The sequence below is a fragment of the Acipenser ruthenus genome, chromosome 52 (genome assembly GCF_902713425.1).
Source record: "Acipenser ruthenus chromosome 52, fAciRut3.2 maternal haplotype, whole genome shotgun sequence".
Lineage (NCBI taxonomy): Eukaryota > Metazoa > Chordata > Actinopteri > Acipenseriformes > Acipenseridae > Acipenser > Acipenser ruthenus.
In genome coordinates, this window is record NC_081240.1 from 6,418,656 (window position 1) to 6,444,234 (window position 25,579).

The 25,579-nt window shown below is 42.7% G+C and overlaps 1 protein-coding gene across 1 annotated transcript; it reads right to left on the minus strand.

The window, feature by feature from the left end:
- Positions 1-1,566: 1,566 nt before the first annotated feature.
- On the minus strand, positions 1,567-24,992 carry LOC117432624 (tripartite motif-containing protein 16-like). The gene is made up of 6 exons (XM_059016376.1): positions 24,411-24,992; positions 21,903-21,998; positions 21,507-21,740; positions 21,193-21,352; positions 6,979-7,044; positions 1,567-4,669 (listed from the first exon to the last, which is right to left on the minus strand). Exons 1-6 carry the CDS (start codon positions 24,990-24,992, stop codon positions 4,137-4,139), a joined length of 1,671 nt encoding a protein of 556 aa, XP_058872359.1. The 3' UTR covers positions 1,567-4,136.
- Between the last annotated feature and the right edge of the window lie 587 nt (positions 24,993-25,579).

Here is a 25,579-nt window from a genome sequence, read left to right on the forward strand (position 1 = left end):
TATATATATATATATATATATATATATCAACCTGTTGGTTCATCAATAATACTCATAACTGCTCCGACTACATTTTCAACCTTGCATTGTGGTCACGTTCATGGGTCCTTGGTCAATGGTCACTTAACCCGGTTCTGTTGTGGTCAAAGCGTGATAACACACCCCTGATGAGATTGTATTTAAGAATGGAAGCCAGAAACAGACCCAGCATTTACCATTCCCAACTTAGATACCGAGTCCATTTTTATAGGGGTTCATAACAACTGCGTTCTGCATGGTCCTAATGTCCCACATGCTACAAATCTACTGGAGGAAAGGCACCTAGGAAGCTACCAAGGCTGCCCGAGAGCGTTTCCGCTACCAGCAGCATGAAAAAGCCTCATCGCTGCAGGCCTGGCACCGTGGCTCTGAGGGAGATCCGCCACTACCAGAAATCCACGAGCTGCTCATCTGCAAGCTGCCTTTCCAACGGCTTGTCAGAGAAACCACACAGGATTTCAATACCGACCTGCGCTTACAAAGCTCCGCTGTCATGGCGCTGCAGGAGGCTAGCGAGGCTTACCTGGTCGGACTCTTTGAGGACACCAACCTGTGTGCCATTCACACCAAGAGAGTCACCATCATGCGCAAAGACATCCAGCGGGCACGCCGCATCCACGGGGGGCGTGATTAAGCTGTAACCCCCTTAAAGAACTTGTTCTAAAACCAAAGGCTCTTTTAAGAGCCAACCAAGTTCTATGAAAGATGGTTTTCCATTTTAAAAATCGTTACGTTTCTAAGTGGTTGTTTTAGAATTGAATACTAAGCTTTTCAAATGCAATGTTTTAATTGTGGCCTCTCTCTCTCTCTCTCTCTCTCTCTCTCTCTCTCACTATATATCCTTTTTCATTAGTCACAAGATACTGTGCTGCAAAAGGTCAGATAAGTGCATGCGGGTTACACGACTCTATGCTTCTTTCAATAGAAATTAATTAATGATGCATCATGGGTGTCTAAACCCGTTTTTCTTTCCCAACATATAGTAAATAAATATGGGTGTCTACGGTCCTCATAGGTGCTGGAAAACAGATGTGTTTCTTTTTTTCTTTTTTTGTACACTGGTATACTTTAATAAAAAGTGTATTAGTTCCCCACTCTGAGTCTACACTTTGACCCTCTGCATTATTTAAAAAAAAACTAGTGAGGTTTAGCAGATTTCTATTCAGATGTCTTCCATATTTGCAGAGGGGGGCGGGGGCAGGAAGTGATGTTATTTCTAAAACCACATCCTCATTTCAGAAAGTGACCCAGAGCCAGAAGCATATTTATAGTTACAGGCAAGAAAGTTGCCCTTCAATATTTTCAGTTTGTGACAGTTTCAACAGTTTGTTATTTAGGGGAAACTGTAAATATATATATATATATATATAATTTTAATTCACTGTAAATTAGAAGGTATATGACAATAAAACTTAAAAATATCACTTTACAAAACGTCCATAAATTTGAAGTTTAAATAACAATTAAAAAATGAAGGAAAATAACAGTTGTTTTTTTGTTTGTTTGTTTTTTTACTTTAATGCTCTTGTATTCAATAGCATAGCAAACCGTGGCACCAATATGATAATACAATAACACTTTACAAAATTACTGTTCATATGAATGGTAAATAGCCATAAAAAGCTTAAGGTAAAATAGATTTTAAAATACAATACACATGCATTCTCTTATATATCATGCCAAGGCATCTCAGAGCGCTGTACAAAACTAAACACAAGACACGTGTGAAAAACAGGTCCAGTTCCAATCCCATAAAATATATTGAAAATCCCCATCTAGAGCAGTGAGTTTAATCTTTTTAACTCAATGACCCACCAGTAAACATAAAAAATAATGCGACACACTTTAAATTTGACTGATGATAAAATGTTACTCGAGAAATTTGCTTTTCTTTTGTTTCTTTTCAACACAATCCAAAGTCTGTGCAACAGCAGACTGACCAGAACATGAATAATAATAATAATAATAATAATAATAATAATAATAATAATAACAGCTGTGGTTCAGAGCAACAGGATCATTTCAGATCCTAAGGCAGGGTCTAGGGTTGCTAAGAAATGTTAGTATTATATGGTAATAATAATTGTTAAATGTAATCTTCTCAAAGCCAAATTGTGGCGACCCACCTGAGCATGCCTCACGACCCACTGGCTGAAAACCACGGCTTTATAGGATAAAGCCTCTATGGATAATGTGTGTATGTATACAGACGTGCTCAAATTTGTTGGTACCCCTCCACAAAAAACAAAAATATGCACAATTTTCTCTGAAATAACTTGAAACTGACTAAAGTAATTGGCATCCGCCATTGTTTATTCCATATTTAATAGAAATCAGACTTTGTTTTTGATTTTTTATTCAACATAATATTGTAAATAATAAAACAAATGAAAATGGCATGGACAAAAATGATGGGACCGCTAACCTAATATTTTGTTGCACAACCTTTAGAGGAAATCACTGCAATCAAACGTTTTCTGTAGCTCTCAATGAGACTTCTGCACCTGTTAACAGGTAGTTTGGCCCACTCTTCCTGAGCAAACTGCTCCAGCTGTCTCAGGTTTGATGGGTGCCTTCTCCAGACTGCAAGTTTCAGCTCTTTCCATAGATGTTCGATAGGATTCAGATCAGGACTCATTAGAAGGCCACTTCAGAATAGTCCAATGTTTTGTTCTTATCCATTCTTGGGTGCTTTTAGCTGTGTGTTTTGGGTCATTATCCTGTTGGAGGACCCATGACCTGCGACTGAGACAGAGCTTTCTGACACTGGGCAGTACGTTTCGCTCCAGAATGCCTTGATAGTCTTGAGATTTCATTGTGCCCTGCACAGATTCAAGGCACCCTGTGCCAGGCGCAGCAAAGCAGCCCCAAAACATAACCGAGCCTCCTCCATGTTTCACTGTAGGTATGGTGTTCTTTTCTTTGAAAGCTTCATTTTTTCGTCTGTGAACATAGAGCTGATGTGACTTGCCAAAAAGCTCCAGTTTTGACTCATCTGTCCAAAGGACATTCTCCCAGAAGGATTGTGGCTTGTCAATATGCATTTTAGCAAATTCCAGTCTGGCTTTGTTATGTTTTTCTGTCAAAAGTGGAGTCCTCCTGGGTCTTCTTCCATGGAGCCCACTTTCGCTCAAAAAGCGACGGATGGTGCGATCAGAAACTGACGTACCTTCACCTTGGAGTTCAGCTTGTATCTCTTTGGCAGTTATCCTTGGTTCTTTTTCTACCATTCGCACTATCCTTCTGTTCAATCTGGGGTCGATTTTCCTCTTGCGGCCGCGCCCAGGGAGGTTGGCTACAGTTCCATGGACCTTAAACTTCTTAATAATATTTGCAACTGTTGTCACAGGAACATCAAGCTGCTTGGAGATGGTCTTGTAGCCTTGACCTTTACCATGCTTGTCTATTATTTTCTTTCTGATCTCCTCAGACAACTCTCTCCTTTGCTTTCTCTGGTCCATGTTCAGTGTGGTGCACACAATGATACCAAACAGCACAGTGACTACTTTTCTCCATTTAAATAGGCTGAATGACTGATTCCAAGATTGGAGACATGTGTGATACTAATTAAAGAAACTAATTAGATTGAAATATCACTATAATCCAATTATTTATTATCTTTTCTAAGGGGTACCAACAAATGTGTCCAGGCCATTTTAGAATATCTTTGTAGAATAAGTAATAATTCATCTCTTTTCACAGCTTCTTTGCTTTATTCTATGACATACCAAAGGCATGCAAGTATACATGATAAAATAGCTTTTAATTTCATCACTTTTCAGGAGGAATGAAGCATTATTTCAATGAGCTGTAAGGGTACCAACAAATTTGAGCACATCTGTATATATATATATATATATATATATATATATATATATAAAACATAACAATTCTTTAAGAAATTAAATAGTTATTTCGTATGAAATCCATTTGTTGTTAAAAACAAATAATTCCTCTCGTTTCGCTCTTCAGGTGGCGCCGTTTTACCCCCTAACTTTCATCCAAAATTGCGTCAGATTGAACATTCACTTCACCCGAGGAGTGGAGAGGACAGACAGGGAGTTCAATACAAAGGGTTTCTTACAACACAAAACAGTCTAGTTCAGATGGCAGATTGTTACAGAGGAATCAGAACCCCAAAGCCAAAACCCAGGATAGAGCGGCTCAGTGAATGTGGTTTGGAATCTGTGCAGGAGGGTCATTGTGTCAGAGACGCCATAAAAGGACAGCGTGCCGGCATTAAAGTCCAGATACACTCCTATTCTGGGGGAGCGGGGGGCAGTTATTGCAGTGTGATTGTTATTGTGCCGGGCAGTGTAACTGAAATCAGAGCAGCGCAAACTCCAGGACTTGTCATTGAATCCAAGACTAGAATAATGATCCCCTCCTTTCCTGCTGATTCCTTTATATGTGACTCCTATAGAAGCCCCTCCCCCACTGCACGCAATCTCCCAGTAACAGCGAGTCCCAGACAAACCCTCTCTGCAAAGCACTTGGGGCCAGCTATCAAATCTCTCCGGGTGATCTCGATATCGCTGGGTCTCTCTCCTCCGTGTCACCTTTCTGTTCCCTTCAGACAGACAGAGGTTTCTATATGCTGTGTTGGGGTCCAGTGTGAGCTGACAGGAATCTGATTGAAGAGAAGAAGACGGGTAGAGGAGAGACAGTTAGAAAAGTCAAATCACTGAGAAAATCAACAGTCATTGTCTGCTGCATCATCAAATCACTCCCTCCTAACTGCTTCACCAGTCCCTGCATCCTCCTCTATGCTCCCTCCTCCCTCTTCTATGCTCCCTCATCCCTCCTCTCCTTCTCCATGCTCTCTCCTCCCTCCTCTATGCTCCCTCCTCCCTGATCTCTCCTCCCTGATCTCTCCTCCCTGCTTCCTCCTCCCTCTATAGTCCCTGCTCTATGGTCCTCCTCTTTGCTCCCTCCTCTGTCCTTCCTGTTCCCTCCTCCTTCTATACTCCCTCCTTCCTGCTCCCTCCTGAATGCTCCCTCCTCCATACCTCCTCCTGTATGCTCCGTCCTTCCTGCTTCCTCCTGTATGATCCCTACTGCTCCCTGCTCCCTCCTGTATGCTCCCCTCTCCTTCCTGTATGCTCCCTCCTCCCTCTTCCCTGTTCCCTCCACCTCTATGCTCCCTGCTCCCTCCTGTATGCTCCCTACTGCTCCCTCCTCCCTGCTGCCTCCTCCCTCTTCTATGCTTCGTCCTCTGTCCTGTTGCTCTCCCTGCTCCCTCCTCCATACTCCCTCCTCCATCTATGCTCAATCCTCCCTGCTCCCGCCTCCCTACTTTCTCCTGTATGATCCCTCCTCCCTCCTCTGTCCTCCATGCTCCATCCTCCCTGCTCCCTACTCCTTCCTCTATGCTCCCTCCTCCCTCCTTTATGCTCCCTCCTCCATGCTCCCTCCTGTATGCTCCCTACTCCATCCTCTCTCCACACTGCTCTCTCCTGTATGCTCCCTACTGCCTGGTTCCTCCTCCCTCCTGTATGCTCCCTACTCCCTGTTCCCTCCTGTATGCTCCCTCCTGCCTCCTGTATGCTCCCTACTTCCTGGTCCCTCCTGCCTCCTGTATGCTCCCTCCTCCCTTTTCCTTTCTTTATGCTCCCTCCTCTCTCCTTTATTCTCCCTCCTCCATGCTCCCTCCTGTATGCTACCTACTCCTTGCCTCCTCCTGTATGCTCCCTACTCCCTACTCCATGCTCCCTCCTCCCTGCTCCCTAGTCACTCCTGTATGCTCCCTTCTCCCTCCTATATGCTCACTCCTCCCTACTCCCTCTTCCATGCTCCCTTCTTCCTGTTCCCTACTCCCTCTATGCTCCCTCCTCCCTGCTCCCTACTCCCTCCGGTAGGCTCCCTCCTTCCTCCCTGTTCTCTTCTTTATGCTCCATCCTCTCTCCTGCATGCACCCTGCTGCATCCTCTCTCCTCCCTTTTCCCTGCTCCATTCTCTATGCTCCCTCCTTTATGCTTCCTCCTCCCTGCTCCCTCCTCTCTCCTCCCTGCTACCTCCTGTCTCCTCCCTCCTCTATGCTCCCTCCTCCCTGCTCCCTCCTGCATGCTTTCTTCTCCCTCCTCCTTCCTCCCTGCTCCCTCCTCCCTCCTCTATGCTCCCCACTCCCTGCTCCAGGCTCCCTGCTCCCTCCTCCCTGCTTTTTTTATAGACAAATATATTTAGTCTGTAATAATTAAGATTGATAATCAATAGATTTGATCTATAATTCTTACTTGAGATTGATTTCTGACTTTGGATAAGTTCTCTCTTTATATTTTTCTGTCTTCAATAAACTGCTGCTGCTATTAATTAAACCCTCTTGCTGTTTGATTGTTTAGTTCATTATAATTCCTTGATGATCTTATCAAACTTCTTCAGTTGGAACCAATCAAATGCAGCTCTGCATACAATTACAGTTCACTTAATGTTCCTACAGGGTATGTGTTGCCATTTTACCCACTCAGACCCCTTGCTTACTAAATATCTTCAATAGAATATCATCCACTCTTCAAATATCTGTCTAATATTTGAATGAGCAATCCATCCCACAAGTGCAGTGATACTGCAATATACATTTACTACCAGCACAGGATGACTGGGAGGGATAGCTGTTCATTTTACCCCACAGCTGGTTTCACATGCATTGTACATGTATTCAAAGATGGGATGATTATCTATTCAGGGATACCAAGATATTTAGGGAGAGAAAGGTCTGAGTGGTTAAACAGGCAACAAATGCCCCTCCCCCAGTCATTCTGCATGTATTCATCTAAACCAATACTTGTTGGAGAGGAGTGTATATTAATGGCTTCACAATTACTAATAATTAATAATAATTGCTGCCCTCAAGCTCCACCCCTCCCTGTTCTGTAGTGTCAGCTCTTCTCACAATGGGGTGACACATCTTTCAATGAAATGTTTCAGTGAAAACAGACTTACATTTTAAAAACTCAGCTCTGTTCCTTGGCTCTGGAGCCTGCAGACTGTAAACTGCAACTTCATTCACTGGGCAGAAAAAAAAGAGAGAAATAGAATTGAAACATACAACAGTCACTGTCTGCGCCGTCCTCAAATCACTCCCTTCTCCCTGCTTCATCAGTCCCTGTTCCCTGCTCCCTCCTCTCTGCTCCCTCCTCTATGCTTCCTTCTCTCTCTTGTATGCTCCATCCTCCCTCCACCCTGCTCCCTCCTCCCTGCTCCCACCTGCATCCTCCCTGCTCCCTGCTCCCTCCACCCTCCTGCCTCCTCCCAACTGCATCATCCCTGCTCCCTACTCCCTCCTCCATCCTCCCTGTTCCCTCCACCCTGCTCCCTACTCCCTGCTCCATCCTGCCTGCTCCCTCCTCCATCGTCCCTGCTCCCTCCACCCTGCTCCCTCTAACATCCTCCTTGCTCCATCAGCTATCAGACATTATTTTTGGTGTTTTGGGGCGATCAGCCAATAATACAATCGTTTCCACCTTTTCTGCGTTTTCATTGGTCAGATTATATGTCAGTCACACAGCCTGAGGAAACTGCTGAATGTGAGCTGAAGCAATCATGAAACTTCATCACTGAGAGCAGCAGTGGAATGTTATTATAGTTTAAAAAATAATGTTTACACACACAGACACACACACACAAATAATAGAAATAATAATATGTTTTTATATTTCTGATAAACAAATCTTAAAAATAATAATAATAAGAAGAAGAATATCTGTAATGTCAAGTTTTTATCTCTTTATGCATTATTCAGCTTGGTGTGATTCTTATTCTTTAGCAGCGTACTGTAAGGTGTCTGTACGCGTATGTTATTAATGTAGTTATAACGTTATATTAAACAGCAACACATCCCACAATCCTCTCGGGAGCGCTTGATAAAGAAACCCGTCCAGCCCTCCCTGATCAATCCAAGAGAAACCCGCGTTTCCAACATCGGAACCACCTCGGCAACAGCCGCTCCGCATCCCATCTGAGGACAGAGCTGCATTTCCATGAGGGAGTCACCGCGAACATGGAGAAACCGGACACCCGAAAAATCACCCGGACCCACACCAACGGGCTTTGAAATACACTCTGACTCGGACTGAAGGGAATCCACTTCACACAAAAAGGGTTCACAGAAATGTGACCAAACACAACGACCCTCAGAACAAACCGGTGAACACAGAAATGGAAAAATAGAAATGTGAAAGCGCGTCATTTTAACACGCTCCCTAACAATTGCCATGGAAACCCTGACGACAAAAAACAAAACAAAAACAAAACAGGAATGTCACTCTGCACAGAAGAAGAATTCAGCTCCACAACATTTGAAAAACTCCAGGAAACGTTAGCTTATTATCATAAGAGTTTCTTTTTTAAAAGGGTTGATACTCATTTCGTGCTTGAAAGGGAACGTGCTGTTTTTAAGTTACAAGTTCAAAGTGTTCTCTTTGGTTGCAGTCTCGTATCACTCCTAGTACAGACCACAGCAATCGCGGTTTTCTCTGTACTGTCTCACACAATGCAAACCTTATTTTAAACTGTGTTCACGTTATCAAAGTTGTTGCTGTTTTAAATACAATTCTTTATGGAGTTAAGCAGAGATTATAAAAATATTGCATGGGGCAGTGTGTGTGTGTGTGTGTGTGTGTGTGTGTGTGTGTGTGTGTGTGTGTGTGTTTGTGTGTGTGATAGGCAGGGTGTGTGTGTCTGTGATAGGCAGTGTGAGTGTGTGAGTGAGTGTGTGTGTGATAGGCAGTGTGTGTGTGTGTGTCAGTGTGTGTGTGTGTGTGTGTGTGTGTGTGTGTGTGTTTGTGTGTGTGATAGGCAGGGTGTGTGTGTCTGTGTGATAGGCAGTGTGAGTGTGTGAGTGAGTGTGTGTGTGATAGGCAGTGTGTGTGTGTATGTCAGTGTGTGTGTGTGTGTGTGTGTGTGTGTGTGTGTGTGTTTGTGTGTGTGATAGGCAGGGTGTGTGTGTCTGTGTGATAGGCAGTTTGAGTGTGTGAGTGAGTGTGTGTGTGATAGGCAGTGTGTGTGTGTGTGATAGGCAGTGTCTGTGTGCGTGTGTGTGTGTATGTGTGTGTGTGTCATACATGAGCATGTAATGCCTGGATAACCCCCTCGGTGTGCATTACATTCTCATATCACACACCACCCCATGCTGTATTCTATAGATATTGTATAGCTCCTTTCTGCCCTTCCATTTCTACATAAACTCTGAAATTAAAACACACTCAGTTCAATTACATATTATTACTTCACACAGTAAACACACTATAAAACTACTAACATGTTTGCAAAAAATCACCCAGCTGCTTAGTACTGTGTGATGTGAAGTACTAATTAGCCAGGTTATTATCATCAAGTATCCTAAGTTAATGCTGCCATGTATTCCCCAGTGTGGTGAGAGTAAGCTTGTCATATCTGATCCTGTAAGATACGATCCCCTCTATTAATACAGAGCCTGTCATATCTGATCCTGTAAGATACGATCCCCTCTATTAATACAGAGCCTGTCATATCTGCTGTCCTGTAAGATACGATGCCCTCTATTCATACAGAGCCTGTCATATCTGATCCTGTAAGATACGATCCCGTCTATTAATACAGAGCCTGTCATATCTGATCCTGTAAGATACAATCCCCTCTATTAATTTACACAGGATGCTGCTACCAATTGAACAGTACTGATGGAAATTGATCAATGCATATTTGATTACGTGTCTAAAACAGTAAACTCAGCTCTTAGCAGGACATCAAGGAAAGCCGGTAAATTCAAAATGAAATGCGATGTTGTGGCCAGAGAAGGTGCTTTTGTGCATGATTTGTAAACAATAAACCTGGTGTAAATAACTAATTTCATTGCACCTTCTTTTCCAAAGGCAAATAATAACCATTTCATGCCAAATATGTTTTGTATTTTTGCTCGTCCCCAATTGTGTTTTACTGAACTGTAGAATCTCAGGACTACGGCTACTACGATTAAATCGAAAATCGATTTTTTGATCGATTCCATTCCTTGTTATATACATTGATATAAATACTGAATAATCGATTTCAATAATTACATTTTTGTAACGAGCACAGTTAATAACATTATTTAAGTTTATCAATGAAACTGCACCGAACGCCCTGCCTTGCTAGTTACAATGCTTCTGACAGACTAGCAGGGGGCGTGCTCTTCTTTACCTGCCTGTGTTAACCAGCATCTAGAACCACCTCGGTGAGTCGGGCCTTGTAAACAAACAGTGTGCTCTCTATCTATTTTTACTGTGGTTTTTTGCTGTCTGCTTTCAACTCGCCCGCTGCGGCTTCAGCCCTTGTGTCTCTCTGGTCTATGCTACATGCTGACCAGGTGTGTGACCATGCGGTTTGGGTAGACATTGTTGCTCAGCAGCCTCCCCCCCTGGTGCTTTGGTACCCCGGTGCACGCATAGCACTTGGTACTTCAGTATCTAGGTATGCACGGTGCTCATTGCACACGGCACACGGTGCACATAGTGCCACGGTACTCGGTACACACCGAGCGTTACAGCGCTAGTGCAGGGACGCAATGTGCCGCACGGTGCACATGGTGCTCAGGGTACTCAGGTGCGCGTGGTGCACACGGTGCCCAGTGATACAGCGCTAGTGCAGGGACGCATGGTGCACATGGTGCTCAGGGTACTCAGTGTGCATGGTGCCTGGTGCGCGTGGAGCACACGGTGCACAGTGATACAGCGCTAGTGCAGGGACGCACAGTGCACATGGTGCTCAGGGTACTCAGTGTGCATGGTGCATGGTGCCTGGTGCGCGTGGTGCACACGGTGCCCAGTGATACAGCGCTAGTGCACGGCCGCACGGTGCACATGGTGCTCAGGGTACTCAGTGTGCATGGTGCATGGTGCGCGTGGTGCACACGGTGCACAGTGATACAGCACTAGTGCAGGGACGCACGGTGACGCACGGTGCTCAGGGTACTCAGTGTGCATGGTGCCTGGTGCGTGTGGTGCACACGGTGCACAGTGATACAGCGCTAGTGCAGGGACGCACAGTGCACATGGTGCTCAGGGTACTCAGTGTGCATGGTGCATGGTGCCTGGTGCGTGTGGTGCACACGGTGCACAGTGATACAGCACTAGTGCAGGGACGCACGGTGACGCACGGTGCTCAGGGTACTCAGTGTGCATGGTGCCTGGTGCGTGTGGTGCACACGGTGCACAGTGATTCAGCGCTAGTGCAGGGATGCACGGTGACGCACGGTAAGCAGGGTAGTGCAACTAGAATGCAAGAGCAGCTCCTGAACTCCTAGTCAAAGCACTTTTTGATAATAATAATAATAATAATAATAATAATAATAATAATAGTGATAGAACTATGCAGAACTATTGCAAAAAGAAAAAGAAAAAAAGGAAAAATTGTGGCAATGTGTTTTTATATTACTTTGGTCTACTCTACAAATATACAGCATCTACAACATCGTTGAGCGAAAATTATATTTGATATTCTGGTTTATTAATCACACTTCGTAAGAAATGCTTGTATTGGAGATCGCGGTCAGTCCGTGTTCTTGGATCAAAACGAATAAATGAAATTAAAAGAAAGAATTTCACAAATTAGTGCACTGGTACTATTAGTGCACTGGTACTATTAGTGCGCTGGTACTATCAGTGCGCTGGTACTATTAGTGCACTGGTACTATTAGTGCACTGATACTATTAGTGCACTGGTACTATCAGTGCGCTGGTACTATCAGTGCGCTGGTACTATCAGTGCACTGGTACTATTAGTGCGTTGGTTTTATTAGTGCGCTGGTACTATCAGTGCACTGGTACTATCAGTGCGCTGGTACTATTAGTGCGCTGGTACTATCAGTGCGCTGGTACTATTAGTGCGCTGGTACTATCAGTGCGCTGGTACTATTAGTGCACTGGTACTATCAGTGCGCTGGTATTATCAGTGCGCTGGTACTATCAGTGCACTGGTACTATTAGTGCGCTGGTACTATTAGTGCGCTGGTACTATCAGTGCGCTGGTACTATTAGTGCGCTGGTACTATTAGTGCACTGATACTATTAGTGCACTGGTACTATTAGTGCGTTGGTACTATTAGTGCGCTGGTACTATCAGTGCGCTGGTACTATCAGTGCACTGGTACTATTAGTGCGCTGGTACTATCAGTGCGCTGGTACTATCAGTGCGCTGGTACTATCAGTGCGCTGGTACTATCAGTGCGCTGGTACTATCAGTGCGCTGGTACTATCAGTGCACTGGTACTATCAGTGCGCTGGTACTATTAGTGCGCTGGTACTATTAGTGCACTGGTACTATTAGTGCGCTGGTACTATTAGTGCACTGATACTATTAGTGCACTGGTACTATCAGTGCGCTGGTACTATCAGTGCACTGGTACTATCAGTGCGCTGGTACTATCAGTGCACTGGTACTATTAGTGCGTTGGTACTATTAGTGCGCTGGTACTATCAGTGCACTGGTACTATCAGTGCACTGGTACTATTAGTGCGCTGGTACTATCAGTGCGCTGGTACTATCAGTGCACTGGTGCTATCAGTGCGCTGGTATTATTAGTGCGCTGGTACTATCAGTGCGCTGGTACTATCAGTGCGCTGGTACTATCAGTGCGCTGGTATTATTAGTGCGCTGGTACTATTAATGCGCTGGTACTATCAGTGCGCTGGTACTATCAGTGCACTGGTTCAGCTGGCGGAGCTCAGTTATTTTTATACACACACACACACTAATGTCAGGGTTTAGTTGCATTTTTCCGCTAATATATTTTTATTTTGTTTTGAGGGATGGAGTAGCTGCAGTGGGATTTGTTTTATAATAAATTACATTTTTTTTGTAAAAAAAAAAAAAAAGCTAGCCAAAGAGAAATGGATAATTTAAAAACGATCAAAATATTGTTGTTGTCATGAAATATTATTATTAGTAGTAGTAGTAGTATTAATAATAATAATAATAATAATAATAATAATAATAATAATAATAATCAAAATAAGCAGCATGCAAAATAATCCTCTGAACTTTTTTGTTGTTGCTTTTTTTTGACAAATTAAAAAAAAACTGTTGAAGAGGCTAATAGTATTATTAAAGAGTTAATGATAAATTAAAAATAATACATTATAAAAGTAAAGTAAGGTTTCACCTCAACCACCGTATCGTTTCCTTGTGTTGAGGGGTGAAGAGGTAACGGAGTTGCGATAATAACTAAATAAATTAATACATACATTAAATCACGAGGTTGACTGTAGGTTTTCTCAGGTAATTTGGACTTTTGGTACACTTTTCTGTATATACAACTCCAAAATTATTCCACACAATTGAACTCAAAGAACAGCTAGTTCCTTTTTTCAAATCACTCCTCTCACAGCACACACAAGCATGAGCACCGCAGAAGAGACAGAGCAGCAGCGCAACGCCAACTGAACACCCGCAAAACCGCCTGATTTCTCCTTATCCAATGGCCAAATAAAAACATACAAAAAACGTATCATACAAGTGTCATAGCTGGTCTTCTGCGTAGTGTAGTTTTGAAAGCAATCCATGATTTTTAAAAGGAGAATAACAGCGGTAAAGACAGTGTGCGCATTTGGGCCGATTCAATCAGACTGCTCATTCTAAAAGCAACACCTGGGCCGATTAGATCGTCCCGTGCCAGCTATAGAGTTAATCATATGACGGCAACAGTAGCCTATTCAAGCGTGTGTGTGGAGGTGTATTTTTCTAAGTGTGTGTTCGGGCAGTTGAGAGGGGCCCACCAACCTTAATTTTCAGGGGGCCAGGGGTGCGACCGCACCCCCTGCCCCCCACCCCACCCCCCTCGTCTGGCTCCGCTACTGCTTTTACCGTTAACAAATCCTTGGCATTGCCCGACAAAAATGTATAAACAACACAGCTGCACTAACCCTGAGCAGCGCGAGCTGCCAATTCAAACTGGAAGAGTTCGAATTTCAACGGCTGAAGAGCGGCCCTACGTGAATATTTTACCATGACACTGGTACACTGTAACAACGAGAGAGGCCTAACCACAAGACGTTGTCTCTTTACCACTGGTTCGGTGTCAGGGGCAAGGGAGGAGAAAAGCCTTAGTGGGATGTATTTAATGTCATGTGAGCTGTGAATAATTTGTACTCTACTCGGCCTACCTGGAGAGAGATAACCTGCATATTAAAACTGGTGTTGATTGAAGACCTATTAAATGACATCACTTCTGTTTTTTTTCCCTGATCTGAATTGCCCAGTTTGAATGTCCCCTCACCACTGTAACCCAGGACTGAAGATAAAGCTCCTTTCACACTCTCAAGCAATCGCATCTTTTAACTCGGAGGTACTAAGTTACTGAATCCTGGAGGCAAGGAAGGAAGTCTCTGCCTGGAATCATAAAAACCCCTGACAAGTAGGGGGAACTGTTTCAGCTAAACCGGGGTGGCAAGCCCTCTTCTCTAGAGAGCCACAATCCAGCAGGTTTTATAGGTTTTAAGCCATCAATTTCTGTAGACTTGGAACAATTTAATTTTAACTAGTTAAGCAGCTCATTTCTTCATTTAAGTAATTTAGAGATAATTTGAATGAAAACCTGAACACCCTGCAGCTCTCCTAGACCAGAGCTGACCACTCCTGATTTAATTGAACACATGAAGCTGCTAAATTGGTCAAAACTTGCATTCTTCGGAAATGGCTGATTTAAGGGTTACCTATAAAACCTGCTGGACTGTGGCTCTCCACCCCTGAGCTAGACTGTCAAGGGCACTGAAACATTGAGCAGGCAGTGTTATGCAAATGCAGATATGAAGTCAGTACCTCAGATGGTCTCTCAGGTTTGAGTCTTTGACCCTGTGATGGAGGCAGCTTTGTTACATGACAGCTGCAAAGGGTTCATGTTTCTTGTGTGATACCCGTGATCAAACTTGAACTAGAGGATCACAGAATACAGCTGCGTACTGAATATGAAGATCATTTGTTACGTGTCATCTGGAAACCACAAAGTCACATGGACCATATATGGCAGACATATGAGGTCACAGATAGGGTACTGTTAAGATCTGGCTAAGGAGATTCCAGAATATTTAAAATATGAATATGGTCCCATCCCAAAAACAATACAGCCTTGCTTGAGCCTACGTGGACATTAAAACATGACTTTTATTTTAAAACAATGACCGCATACCTACTGTGGTAGTAAATTGTGATTTTAACCAATGAACACCCCTGGTATAAACAAAAGAGAAAAAAAGTAAAGAAAAGAGTGATGTTCTTACTTCGAAAGGAGGGGATCCATCGTGTCCACCCTGTAAGAGAAAATAAATAAATGAACGGTTAGTAATTTAAATAGAACTGTACTGACTGCTGAAAATGACTTCCCTTTTGTGTGTAATAGTTTGTTAAGGGTGATTGCACCAGCTCAGTGCAGGGCCAGTGCTGCAGTGAGACCCATTATTGCAGAGGGGCCTAATGTGCCCTCTGTGTTCCTGTGAGTCCTCTATAGAGGGCGCGGGTGAATTGATTTCACTGTATGTCATGGTTAGGCAGGCGGGGCTGCAGAACTAAGGTAGGGGGTTTATGTTTTTTTGTAAATCCAAGTTTTAGATTTTGCATTTATTTGTTTGTTATTTTAATTCACTTTTTGTTTAATTAAAGGGTACATAAGGTCCTTTGTATTTTATTGTGTTACATGTTCCCATGTGTTGCTTCAACTGTTTACGTGAGGTGTGTGTATTGTTTTAATTTTTGTTTTTGTTTTAAATTGCATTCCCTGCCTCAAAATGGCTTCACATGTACCCGCATGGACCTCTCAGAACTACCCTGTGATGGTGGCAGCTTTATTACATGACAGACGCAAAGGGTTCATGTAACTTGTGCGCTACGAATGGTTCTTGTGCGATGAGATGGTTCTGTATCTCAAACAGATTATGAGCTGTAAGTCTGTTGAATTGAATATGAAAGAACAAGCTTCAGATATGTGGATGTGATGCTGCAAGTCCCATCCCATAAACAATACAGGCTTGCTTGAGTCTACGTGGACATTAACCCTTTGCAGTCCATTTATTCAGCGCGTCTCAGGCGCATCAGGTCCAATTTATTTTAGACACGCTGTTAAAAAGTTTTTTTCACAGTACAACAGGTTTAAAGGCTCTGCATATTAACAGGACTCGCAGTACTGCATCTCCAGCCCCGCCCCACCCCTTGTCCGCTGTATTTTTCACATACCTCTTCATAGTCGTGCATACTGATAAATCGTCTCCTAATCGCTCGTTTTATCACCAAACTCCTCAATCATTCGATCTGAGTCGTTATTTTATTACTAAAACATCTCAAAAAGCTCTGCAGATGTCTGTGATGTTCTCTGAGCGCTGATGCAGAAGCAGCTATCTTGTTTGTTTGTGTCCGTGTTAGCTCTGTGGTGCCGGGGCGATGTGTATTGCTCAGATCCGACCATTTTTTTATTTTTTTTATTTTCTCGGCTCCTATCGGTCTCACTCGTCCATTGAATGGTTTTCTCGGCTTTATCCGGAGAAAAAACTACTAGAGACCTGTTTTTTACGTCTTTTTGATGATGTCGGACAGGAAAGGGAAAATTGTAATGTCAGACCTGGTCCGACATAGGACCACAAAGGGTTAAAACATGTCTTTTGTTTTAAAACAACTACCGCATACCGATTGTGACTGTAAATTGTGATTTTAACCAATGTGCATCCCTGGTATAAACAAAAGAGAAAAATGTAAAGAATAAAAACAATGTACTTACATGAAGAGCGGGCAATGGGGTCGGGCATCTGCACAGCTGTAAGGAGAAGAAATAAAGAACCGGTCAGTAATTTAAATAGAACCGCACTGACTGCTGAAAGCCACTATCTCCCTGAAAAGCACATTTTCACAGTGCTGCGCGAACAGTGATTCGGTACCTGAAATATGTATGAAGGAAAACAAACTGAGAATTCCAACATTTTTCAAAGAAAGAAAAGAAATCAACTTCCCTGTTGATGTGTAATAGTTTGTTAAGGGTGATTATACCAGCTCAGTGCAGGGCCAGTATTGGAGGGGGGCCTAATGTGCCCTCTGTGCTCTCGTGAGTCCTGTATAGAGGGCATGGGTGAAGTGATTTTTCCTGTTTATCTTGTTTAGAAGGCAGGCGGGGCTACATAACTGAGGTAGAGGTGGGGTTATGTTTTTTTGTAAGCCATTGTCATGGGCAAGCCTCCCTTCTGCACAAGTAACTATTATGACTTGCTGTGACAGGGGAGATCTGTGCTGGCTGTCGGGCGCAGGCATGAACCCTGTAGGACTCCACTTCTCAATCATGGTGTTGAGTTACAAATACCACGTTTCCATGAACCACAGAACTCGGGAAAGTGCTTGAGTTGCACCCCACCCACCTCCATTTCCATGTTTTTAAATTATGCGAGTTGGCTCCCAATTCAGTCTGATTTCAGGCTGAAAGGAAATGACATCACTAAATGTCAATGAAAAATGTTATAGGGGGCGGGAACATAATTATAAACCCGGGTTTGTGAACGCCAAAAACATGTAAGATGAGAGAGCCATTTTTACTGAATAAAAAGAGTTGAATACATTAATGATTATGTCATGATATAGAGCAATGTCAAAGAATATCGAGATGGATTTATCATTTAAATTGTTGAGAGTTTGACTATAATTCCGTCTGCATTGAATTCACGCCTTGACGTTTAACTTGAAGTATTTCTGGGGAAAGTCAGTAGTATTTCCTGCCCACCTCACGTAATAACTCAGAAAACCATGGAAACGTCTCCTTTATCACCAACTCGAGTTCTGGGACAATTCAGGCCAATTCAAGCGCACTCGAGTTGACTCGAGTTGGCTGCCCATGGAAGCGAGGTAAAGTCACTGAATCCTGGAAGCAAGGAAGGAAGTCTCTGCCATGAATCGCGAGGTCCCTTAACAGTGGGGGGCGCTGTTTCAGCTAGACCGTGGTGGCCATCCCTTGTTTTATAGTTAACCCTTAAATAATCAATTTCATTTTGACTAGTTAAGCAGGTCATTGTTCATTTAAGTAATTTAGAGATAATTTGAATGAAAACCGGAAAAGCCTGCAGCTTTCCTAGACCAGAGCTGACCACTCCTGATTTAAATGAACACATGAAGCTGCTAAATTGATCAAAAACTTGCATTCTTCAGAAATGGCTGATGTAAGGGTTACCTATAAGACCTGCTAGACTGTCAAGGGCACTGAAACATTGAGCAGGCAGTGTTATGCAAATGCAAATATGAAGTCAGCACCTCAGATTGTTTCTCAGGTTTGAGTCTTTCACCCTGCGACAGTGGCAGCTTTGTTACATGACAGGCACAAAGGGTTCATGTTTCTTGTGTGATACCCATGATCAAACTTGAACTAGAGGATCACAGAATACAGCTGTGATCTGAATATGAAGATCATTTGTTACGTGTCATCTGGAAACCACAAAGTCACATGGACCATATATGGCAGCCTCATGAGGTCACAGATAGGGTACTGTTAAGATCTGGCCTAAGGAGATTTCAAAATATTTAAATATGAACCTGGTTCTGTATCTCAAACAGATTATGAGCTGTAAGTGTGTGGAACTGAATATGAAAGGACAAGCTTCATATATGTGGATGTGATGCTGCAAGTCCCATCCCATAAACAATACAGCCTTGCTTGAGCCTATGTGGACATTAAAATTAGGCTTTTGTTTTAAAACAACAACCGCATACCTATTGTGGCTGTAAATTGTGATTTTAACCAATGTACATTCCTGGTATAAACAAGAGAGAAAAATAGAACATCATGTATCGATGAATCAGGACACTTTCTTTACATGAGATATCGTATCATCATTGAGGTCTGTATCGTGTGCATCGTGATTCAAGACCAAAGCACAGCTCAGCTCACTGTAGTTCACAGAGCGGTTCTTGAATGAAGAGTATGTTTTATAGTTGGTATGGATACATACTCTCCCCGCCTCATTTCATTTGTCATCTAATAAAACAGTCACTTGTTAAATGATCATTTGATCCTATTGTGCTTCATACAAGTAGCCCATCAGGACCATTGCATGTATTGTGATTCATATCGTATCCTGACCTGCATATCGTGATGCGTATCATATCAAAACATTAGTTACACCTATAATGAAAATGAATATTAATAAGAAAAGGTTACTGGATGTTTGAATTCTTCACAACAATGTACAGAGTTCAGCATCAAATAACTTTACTTGGCAATCTGGGGACATGTTCTGGATTCAGCTGTTAAACACAGTACAGGTTGAAACATGCTTTCTTTTCCATATAGGATGCTGGATATGCTAGTTATATAAACAGAATACTGCATGAACTTTCACACAGTGCTGTGGCTATTTCACTGATGAGGATATCCATAAACATGTCATCTGTATCCTCATTCATGGAATAGCACCCCTGTTCTGTACTCTGTGATCCTCCACGACTCTTTACTCTGCATTCTACTCTTCACTCACTGTCAGGACGGTCTTCCTCATTACTGTTTCTTCGTCGAGGCTCTGGCTGTTTATTCATTTCCTCTTCACACTTTTCCTTTGCTGAGATAAAACAAAACAAAAAAACAAGGTTTCTTTCTCACTCATTTCTTTTAAACAAACAAACAAATACATCAAATAAAATAAAGTTTACAAAAACAATCTAACATATTGGTTGATATTTCAGTTTGTTTTGCTCAACATTGTGGTCACATGTTCACAACCAGGGTGGGGGTCAGTTCCTTTTTAAAATTCCCAATTCACATTCCCATTCCCTTTTAATCAATTCACATTCATTTTACAACATATATATATATATATATATATATATATATATATATATATATATATATATATATATATATATATATATACAGTACTGTGCAAAAGGTTTAGGCAGGTGTGAAAAAGCTGCAAAGTAAGAATGCTTTCAAAAACAGACATGTTGATAGATTATATTTATCAATTAACTAAATGCAAAGTGAGTGAACAGAAGAAAAATCTACAATTACAGTTCACTTAATGTTCCTACAGGGTATGTGTTGCCATTTTCCCCACTCAGTCCCCTTGCTTACTAAATATCTTCAATAGAATATCATCCACTCTTCAAATATCTGTCTAATATTTTAATGAGCAATCCATCCCACAAGTGTAGTGATACTGCAATATACATTTACTACCAGCACAGGATGACTGGGAGGGATAGCTGTTCATTTTACCCCACAACTGGTTTCACATGCATTATACATGTATTAAAAGATGGGATGATTATCTATTCAGGGATACCAAGATAGGGAGCGAAAGGTCTGAGTGGAAAAACAGGCAACAAATGCCCCTCCCCCAGTCATTCTGTATGTATTCATCTGAGCCAATACTTGTTGGAGAGGAGTGTAGATTAATAGCTTCACAATTACTAATAAATAATAATAATTGCTGCCCTCAAGCTCCACCCCTCCGTGTTCTGTAGTGTTAGCTCTTCTCTCAATGGAGTGACACATCTTTCAATCAAATGTTTCAGTGAAAACAGACTTACATTTGAAAAACTCAGCTTTGTTCCTTGGCTCTGGAGCCTGCAGACTGTAAACTGCAACTTCATTCACTGGGCAGAAAAAAGAGAGAGAAACAGAATTGAAACATGTGGATTAATACACAACACACACAAGACTCCAAACAGCAATCTGAAAAGAAACAAGGCTTATTCACGGCATTTCTGGATGTAAAAATCTGTACTTCAAGATGTTCATGATTACATACAACACTCATGGTCTGGCCCATCCTCAAATCACTCCCTCCTCCCTGCATCATCAGTCCCTGTTCCCTGCTCCCTCCTCCCTCCTCCCTGTTCCCTTCTCTCTCTATGCTCCCTCGTGTATCCTTCCTCCTCTCTGCTCCCTCCTCCTCCATGCTCCCACCTCCCTGCTCCCTAATCCTTGCTCCCTCCTCCCTCTTCCATGCTCTCCTTCATGGTCCCTGCTCACTCCTCCCTGCTCTCTCTTTCCTGCTTCCTCCTCTCTGCTCCCTCCTCCACAGTCCTCCCTCCTGTCTCCTCCATGCTTCCTCCTCCCTGCTGCAATATTCACATAGCCAACAATCTGCAAGATGTCTTTATTAATGTCTTGCAAGTCCTGCCCCTCCTCAAGCCATGGTCTATTTGAGAAATCTCTACCAAAGGAATCTATTTCACACCAACCTGTTTTGGTTATTTTGACTAATTCCCCCTTGCAGAAGTCCTCAATATGGTCTTTAAGTTCAGATACAGCTTTCCTCACAGCCCCAAAAGAGATGTCTGTATTGACAGTAATGCTGGGTAAGTCTCCAGCTTCAGGAGGGGCACAGAGAGACTGGAAATTCTACAACAGGAAAGTGGAGAAAAGGAGTTTTCAGCCAAACAGAATGGGGTCCAAAACATTCCTGGGGAAAAGCAAGGATTCATTCAATTGGAGAGGTCTGTCTGAAACCGTCCCAGTTATGGACTTGAGATTTTCTAACAAGCAGTGATGTTACCTGTAGAAAATGGATGTGATCCTCTGTCTCTGAAAGCTGTTTCAGCTCAGAGTTTCTGTTTATTAGCTCAGCAATCTCCTGCTCCAGTTTCTTCATGCATCCATCAGCCTGATTCACTGCAGCCTTCTCGTTAGCTCCAATCAGCTCAGTAACCTCAGTGTGGATCTTCTCAATGGATCGGATCAGCTCAGTAAAGATCTTCTCACTTTCCTTTATTTCTATGCATGCAGATCTCTGAGTGAAAGAACACAGTAGAGGAGACATGGTTAGAATTGATATCAAAAACACAACAGGCATAGACAGTAAACTTCTGCAGATGTGTTCCAGTCCATCTGTTAATAATAATAATAATAATAATAATAATAATAATAATAACCCCCTCTTGTTAATACCCACTTTCAGTGACTTCACAGCCTGTTTCAGCTCATCCACGTCTTTCAGTCTCTCCTGGATTCTCTGTTGTATTTCTGTCTGTGTCTCTCCCAGCTGCTTCTGTGTAGAAACACAGTGACACAGTGACATTTCTGATGGGGCATTGAGTGATACCCTGTCACACCCAACACAGCCCTGTTTAAGTATGCTAATGAAACTGACAGAATCATTTTATTTCAAATATATTTTCTATTTTCTTATCCCCTTACCTCTTTACAATGTGTGCAATAATTCTGAGTCAAATATATTTTGACTTCAGTTCTAGTTGCAAGCCACAGACATTTGTAGCACAGGCTAGATCAGACAACATGTGTGTATAGTAAGATACAACACCATCTAGTGCAGGATGCTTGATACACAGTAGCTGTCCACTAGATGGTACTGTTTCATTCTAGTAACAGTGAATGATGGCTGATCTAGCATGTGTTACATGTTTGTTTTGTGAAGCACCTAGGAAACTGAAGCAGCTTTCTCTTTAATGGATATTTAGGGCTTCTGATTTCCGGTTTTAATCAATAAACACAGATAAAACAGCACTGATACAAAACAATGAAATCAGTGTATACCCAATAAACACTGGAAAAACATTGGACATGGTTAATCAATTCACGTTGACTTCACCCCTTTCCATGTGAAAAAATACAATAAAATAACCTAAAACCAGAAAAAAAATCCCTTTCCCAGCGCAGTCGGGCAATATCCCTCCTTCCTGACTTGTATCTATCATTGATTCATTCTGAATACTTTAAACTGAGTGGCAGCACATTCCTGCATTTCTATTGGAGGATTGCACACGCTGGTGAGATTTAAAACGAGATTACAATTAGAAACGGAGGGTTGTTCTTGCTCGTGGGATTTAAAGCTATATTACAGTTCAATAGGGAGGATTCACACACTCGTGGAATTAAAAACATAATTGCAAATTGTGAAGAAATGTAAAAAATGCCTCAACACACAAAATCCCCAGAAGAATGAGCCCGTGAGCAGAAGGACTTCACTGTGGAAGAGAGCAAAGGAAAGAGGGGACTAGTAGGGTGAGCGAAAGAAATTGTAGATTTCAACAATCAAAATCCCAAAATAGATTATTACATTTCGTTTTTAACTACAATTCTAAAACAATTCTTTTCAGCTAGATGGTGGTTATAAATTGAAAGATAAAACATTTTAAGTGTACAAGCAAGCCTCCCAAAAACACACCTCTCACTGTGGACAGACTGGCAAGAACGGCTGGCACGGGCACAGCAGCTCTGCCAGTGCAGATAGATTGGTATGTGTCACTTTTAAAGGCACGGGCACAGCAGCTCTGCCAGTGCAGATAGATTGGTATGTGTCACTTTTAAAGGCACCGCCACAGCAGCTCTGCCAGTGCAGATAGATGTGTATGTGTCACTTTTAAAGGCACAGGCACAGCAGCTCTGCCAGTGCAGATAGATGCGTATGTGTCACTTTTAAAGGCACGGGCACAGCAGCTCTGCCAGTGCAGATAGATGTGTATGTGTCACTTTTAAAGGCACGGGCACAGCAGCTCTGCCAGTGCAAATAGATTGGTATGTGTCACTTTTAAAGGCACGGGCACAGCAGCTCTGGCAGTGCAGATAGATGTGTATGTGTCACTTTTAAAGGCATGGGCACAGCAGCTCTGCCAGTGCAGATAGATGTGTATGTGTCACTCTTAAAGGCACGGGCACAGCAGCTCTGCCAGTGCAGATAGATGCGTATGTGTCACTTTTAAAGGCACGGGCACAGCAGCTCTGCCAGTGCAGATACATGTGTATGTGTCACTTTTAAAGGCATGGGGTTCAAACAGTTTAACTAATTAAACTAGAATATCTTAAACAACAAAACTGATATATGATCTTATTAATTTGCAAGATACATATAAAAACACTAGGAATATAAATTATGCTAATTTTACACTACAAATTCCAATGCACCACAAAACAGCTGAACAACTCCTTCTAACCCTGTGTGGCAGGGCGGAGGTCCTGCATGTGTTAATAGTGTGTTTTTGTTTGATTGTAAGCAATGTTTCTGCTTATCAAGTTTGTGCTAGATATGGCAGGGCATATTCAAATCTAGTTGTGAAATGCAGCTAGGTGTTAATCGATTAATTGATTATCAATTAGCCCTGGCCACATGCCTTTAAAAAGGGTCTGAAAAGCCAGTTTCTTGGTTCTACAAGCAGGGATACAGACTGTCTGGGAAGGAGAGTGTTGCTGTAGGATCCTCACCACTGCGTGTGTTAACCAGGGTGATAAAAACACAAGAGGAAAAATGGATCTGGGATCACAGTGTGAGTTAACCAGGATCGCTAGCACTGGAAGGAATAGGGAACAAGTTTAGGGGATTTTAATCCCACCCAAGTCTAGAGAGGAGGTGTCAGGGAGACTGTTCCTGGAGCGGGACCTCCTTTCTTGTTTGATCAGCTTTTATTTTCTAGGATAGCTACAAGGAAGTTGTTCAAACCCTTACCTGTTTGCCAGTCCTTTCTGCCTCAGCTGAGACTGTATCATGGCTCTTGTGTTCATTTTGTGAACACAACAAGCAAATACACGTCTGATCAGTTCTACAGAAGACTTCACATAATCGTTGGTGTTCAGCACAAAGCTTCTGCTCCAGATTTCCAATTGCATTGACCAGCTTGTGCCTCTTTAATGGAGAAACCTCACTGTGTGGCCTGACGTGTGTTTCACAGTAAGATGCCAGGCACGTCAAACAGGATTTCACAGCTTTGAACTTTCTCCCAGTGCAGACATCACATGGCACATCTCCAGGTCCAGCATAACTTTGAGCAGGAGGAGGATTGAGTCCTGTCTTCTTTAATTCCTCCACAACTTCAGCCAGCATGGTGTTTCTGCACAGATCAGGCATCGGGGTAAAGGTCTTTCTGCACTGGGGGCAGCTGTAGACACCTGTAAGATCAGTCTGATTCCAGCAGTTCTTAATACACCCCATACAGTAACTGTGTCCACATGGAATAGCGACTGGGTCCTTCAATATCTCCAGACACACTGGACAGCTGAATCGATCTTCTGACCATACTTTTGAAGCCATTCTTGCTGCAGAGAGACCGAGACTGATGATTTCACAAGAAATGAAACTTCACTGTGCTGATTTCCTGGGATTGTGTAAAGCTCTAAGAGGAGGGATTTTGGACTGAGGCCAGGTTTAGACAAGTAGGCTGAGCAGAGACTGCTGAATCAGTGTGAGAGGGGCGGAGAGGAGAGAGTTGTGAGTGGGACTGGAGTTTGAGAATGGCATTGTCAAAGTAACCCTTCTATAACTACAGTATGTATCTGTCAGCACTAGACCTTCACTTCTATGTGGGTCTGAATCCTCAGAAGTTCACAAGGGAAGTGAGTTTGGCGGAGTTCGATCTTCTTGGGCATTAATCCACATCTCAAAGTCCATTAGTCCTCAACCACAAACTTGTCTCTAAGCACCAACTGCTTTCTTCCCTCCAGTTCAGGGCAAGCTTGAGGCACAGAGTCTGAACTGCTCCCCCCCCTAAGAGAACGTAAAGGGTGGTCCCTCCAGTCCAGGGGAGGCTGTATATTATGAGAACTAGACATGTTCTAGTGTTATCAGACAGGGTGTGTATGTTACTGACATACTCATTTATTACAATGCTGGTTTCATGA

What these genes read in the sequence shown, in the direction of transcription:
- LOC117432624 (XM_059016376.1), bottom strand. Translation starts at nt 24,992, where the DNA reads ATGGCTTCAAAAGTATGGTCAGAAGATCGATTCAGCTGTCCAGTGTGT. An exon ending in CAGAAAGGACTGGCAAACAG is followed by an intron (nt 21,999 to 24,410) that starts GTAAGGGTTTGA and finishes GTTTCTACACAG; the next exon opens with AAGCAGCTGGGAGAGACACA. An exon ending in CAGAGCTGAGTTTTTAAAAT is followed by an intron (nt 4,670 to 6,978) that starts GTAAGTCTGTTT and finishes CTCTTCAATCAG; the next exon opens with ATTCCTGTCAGCTCACACTG.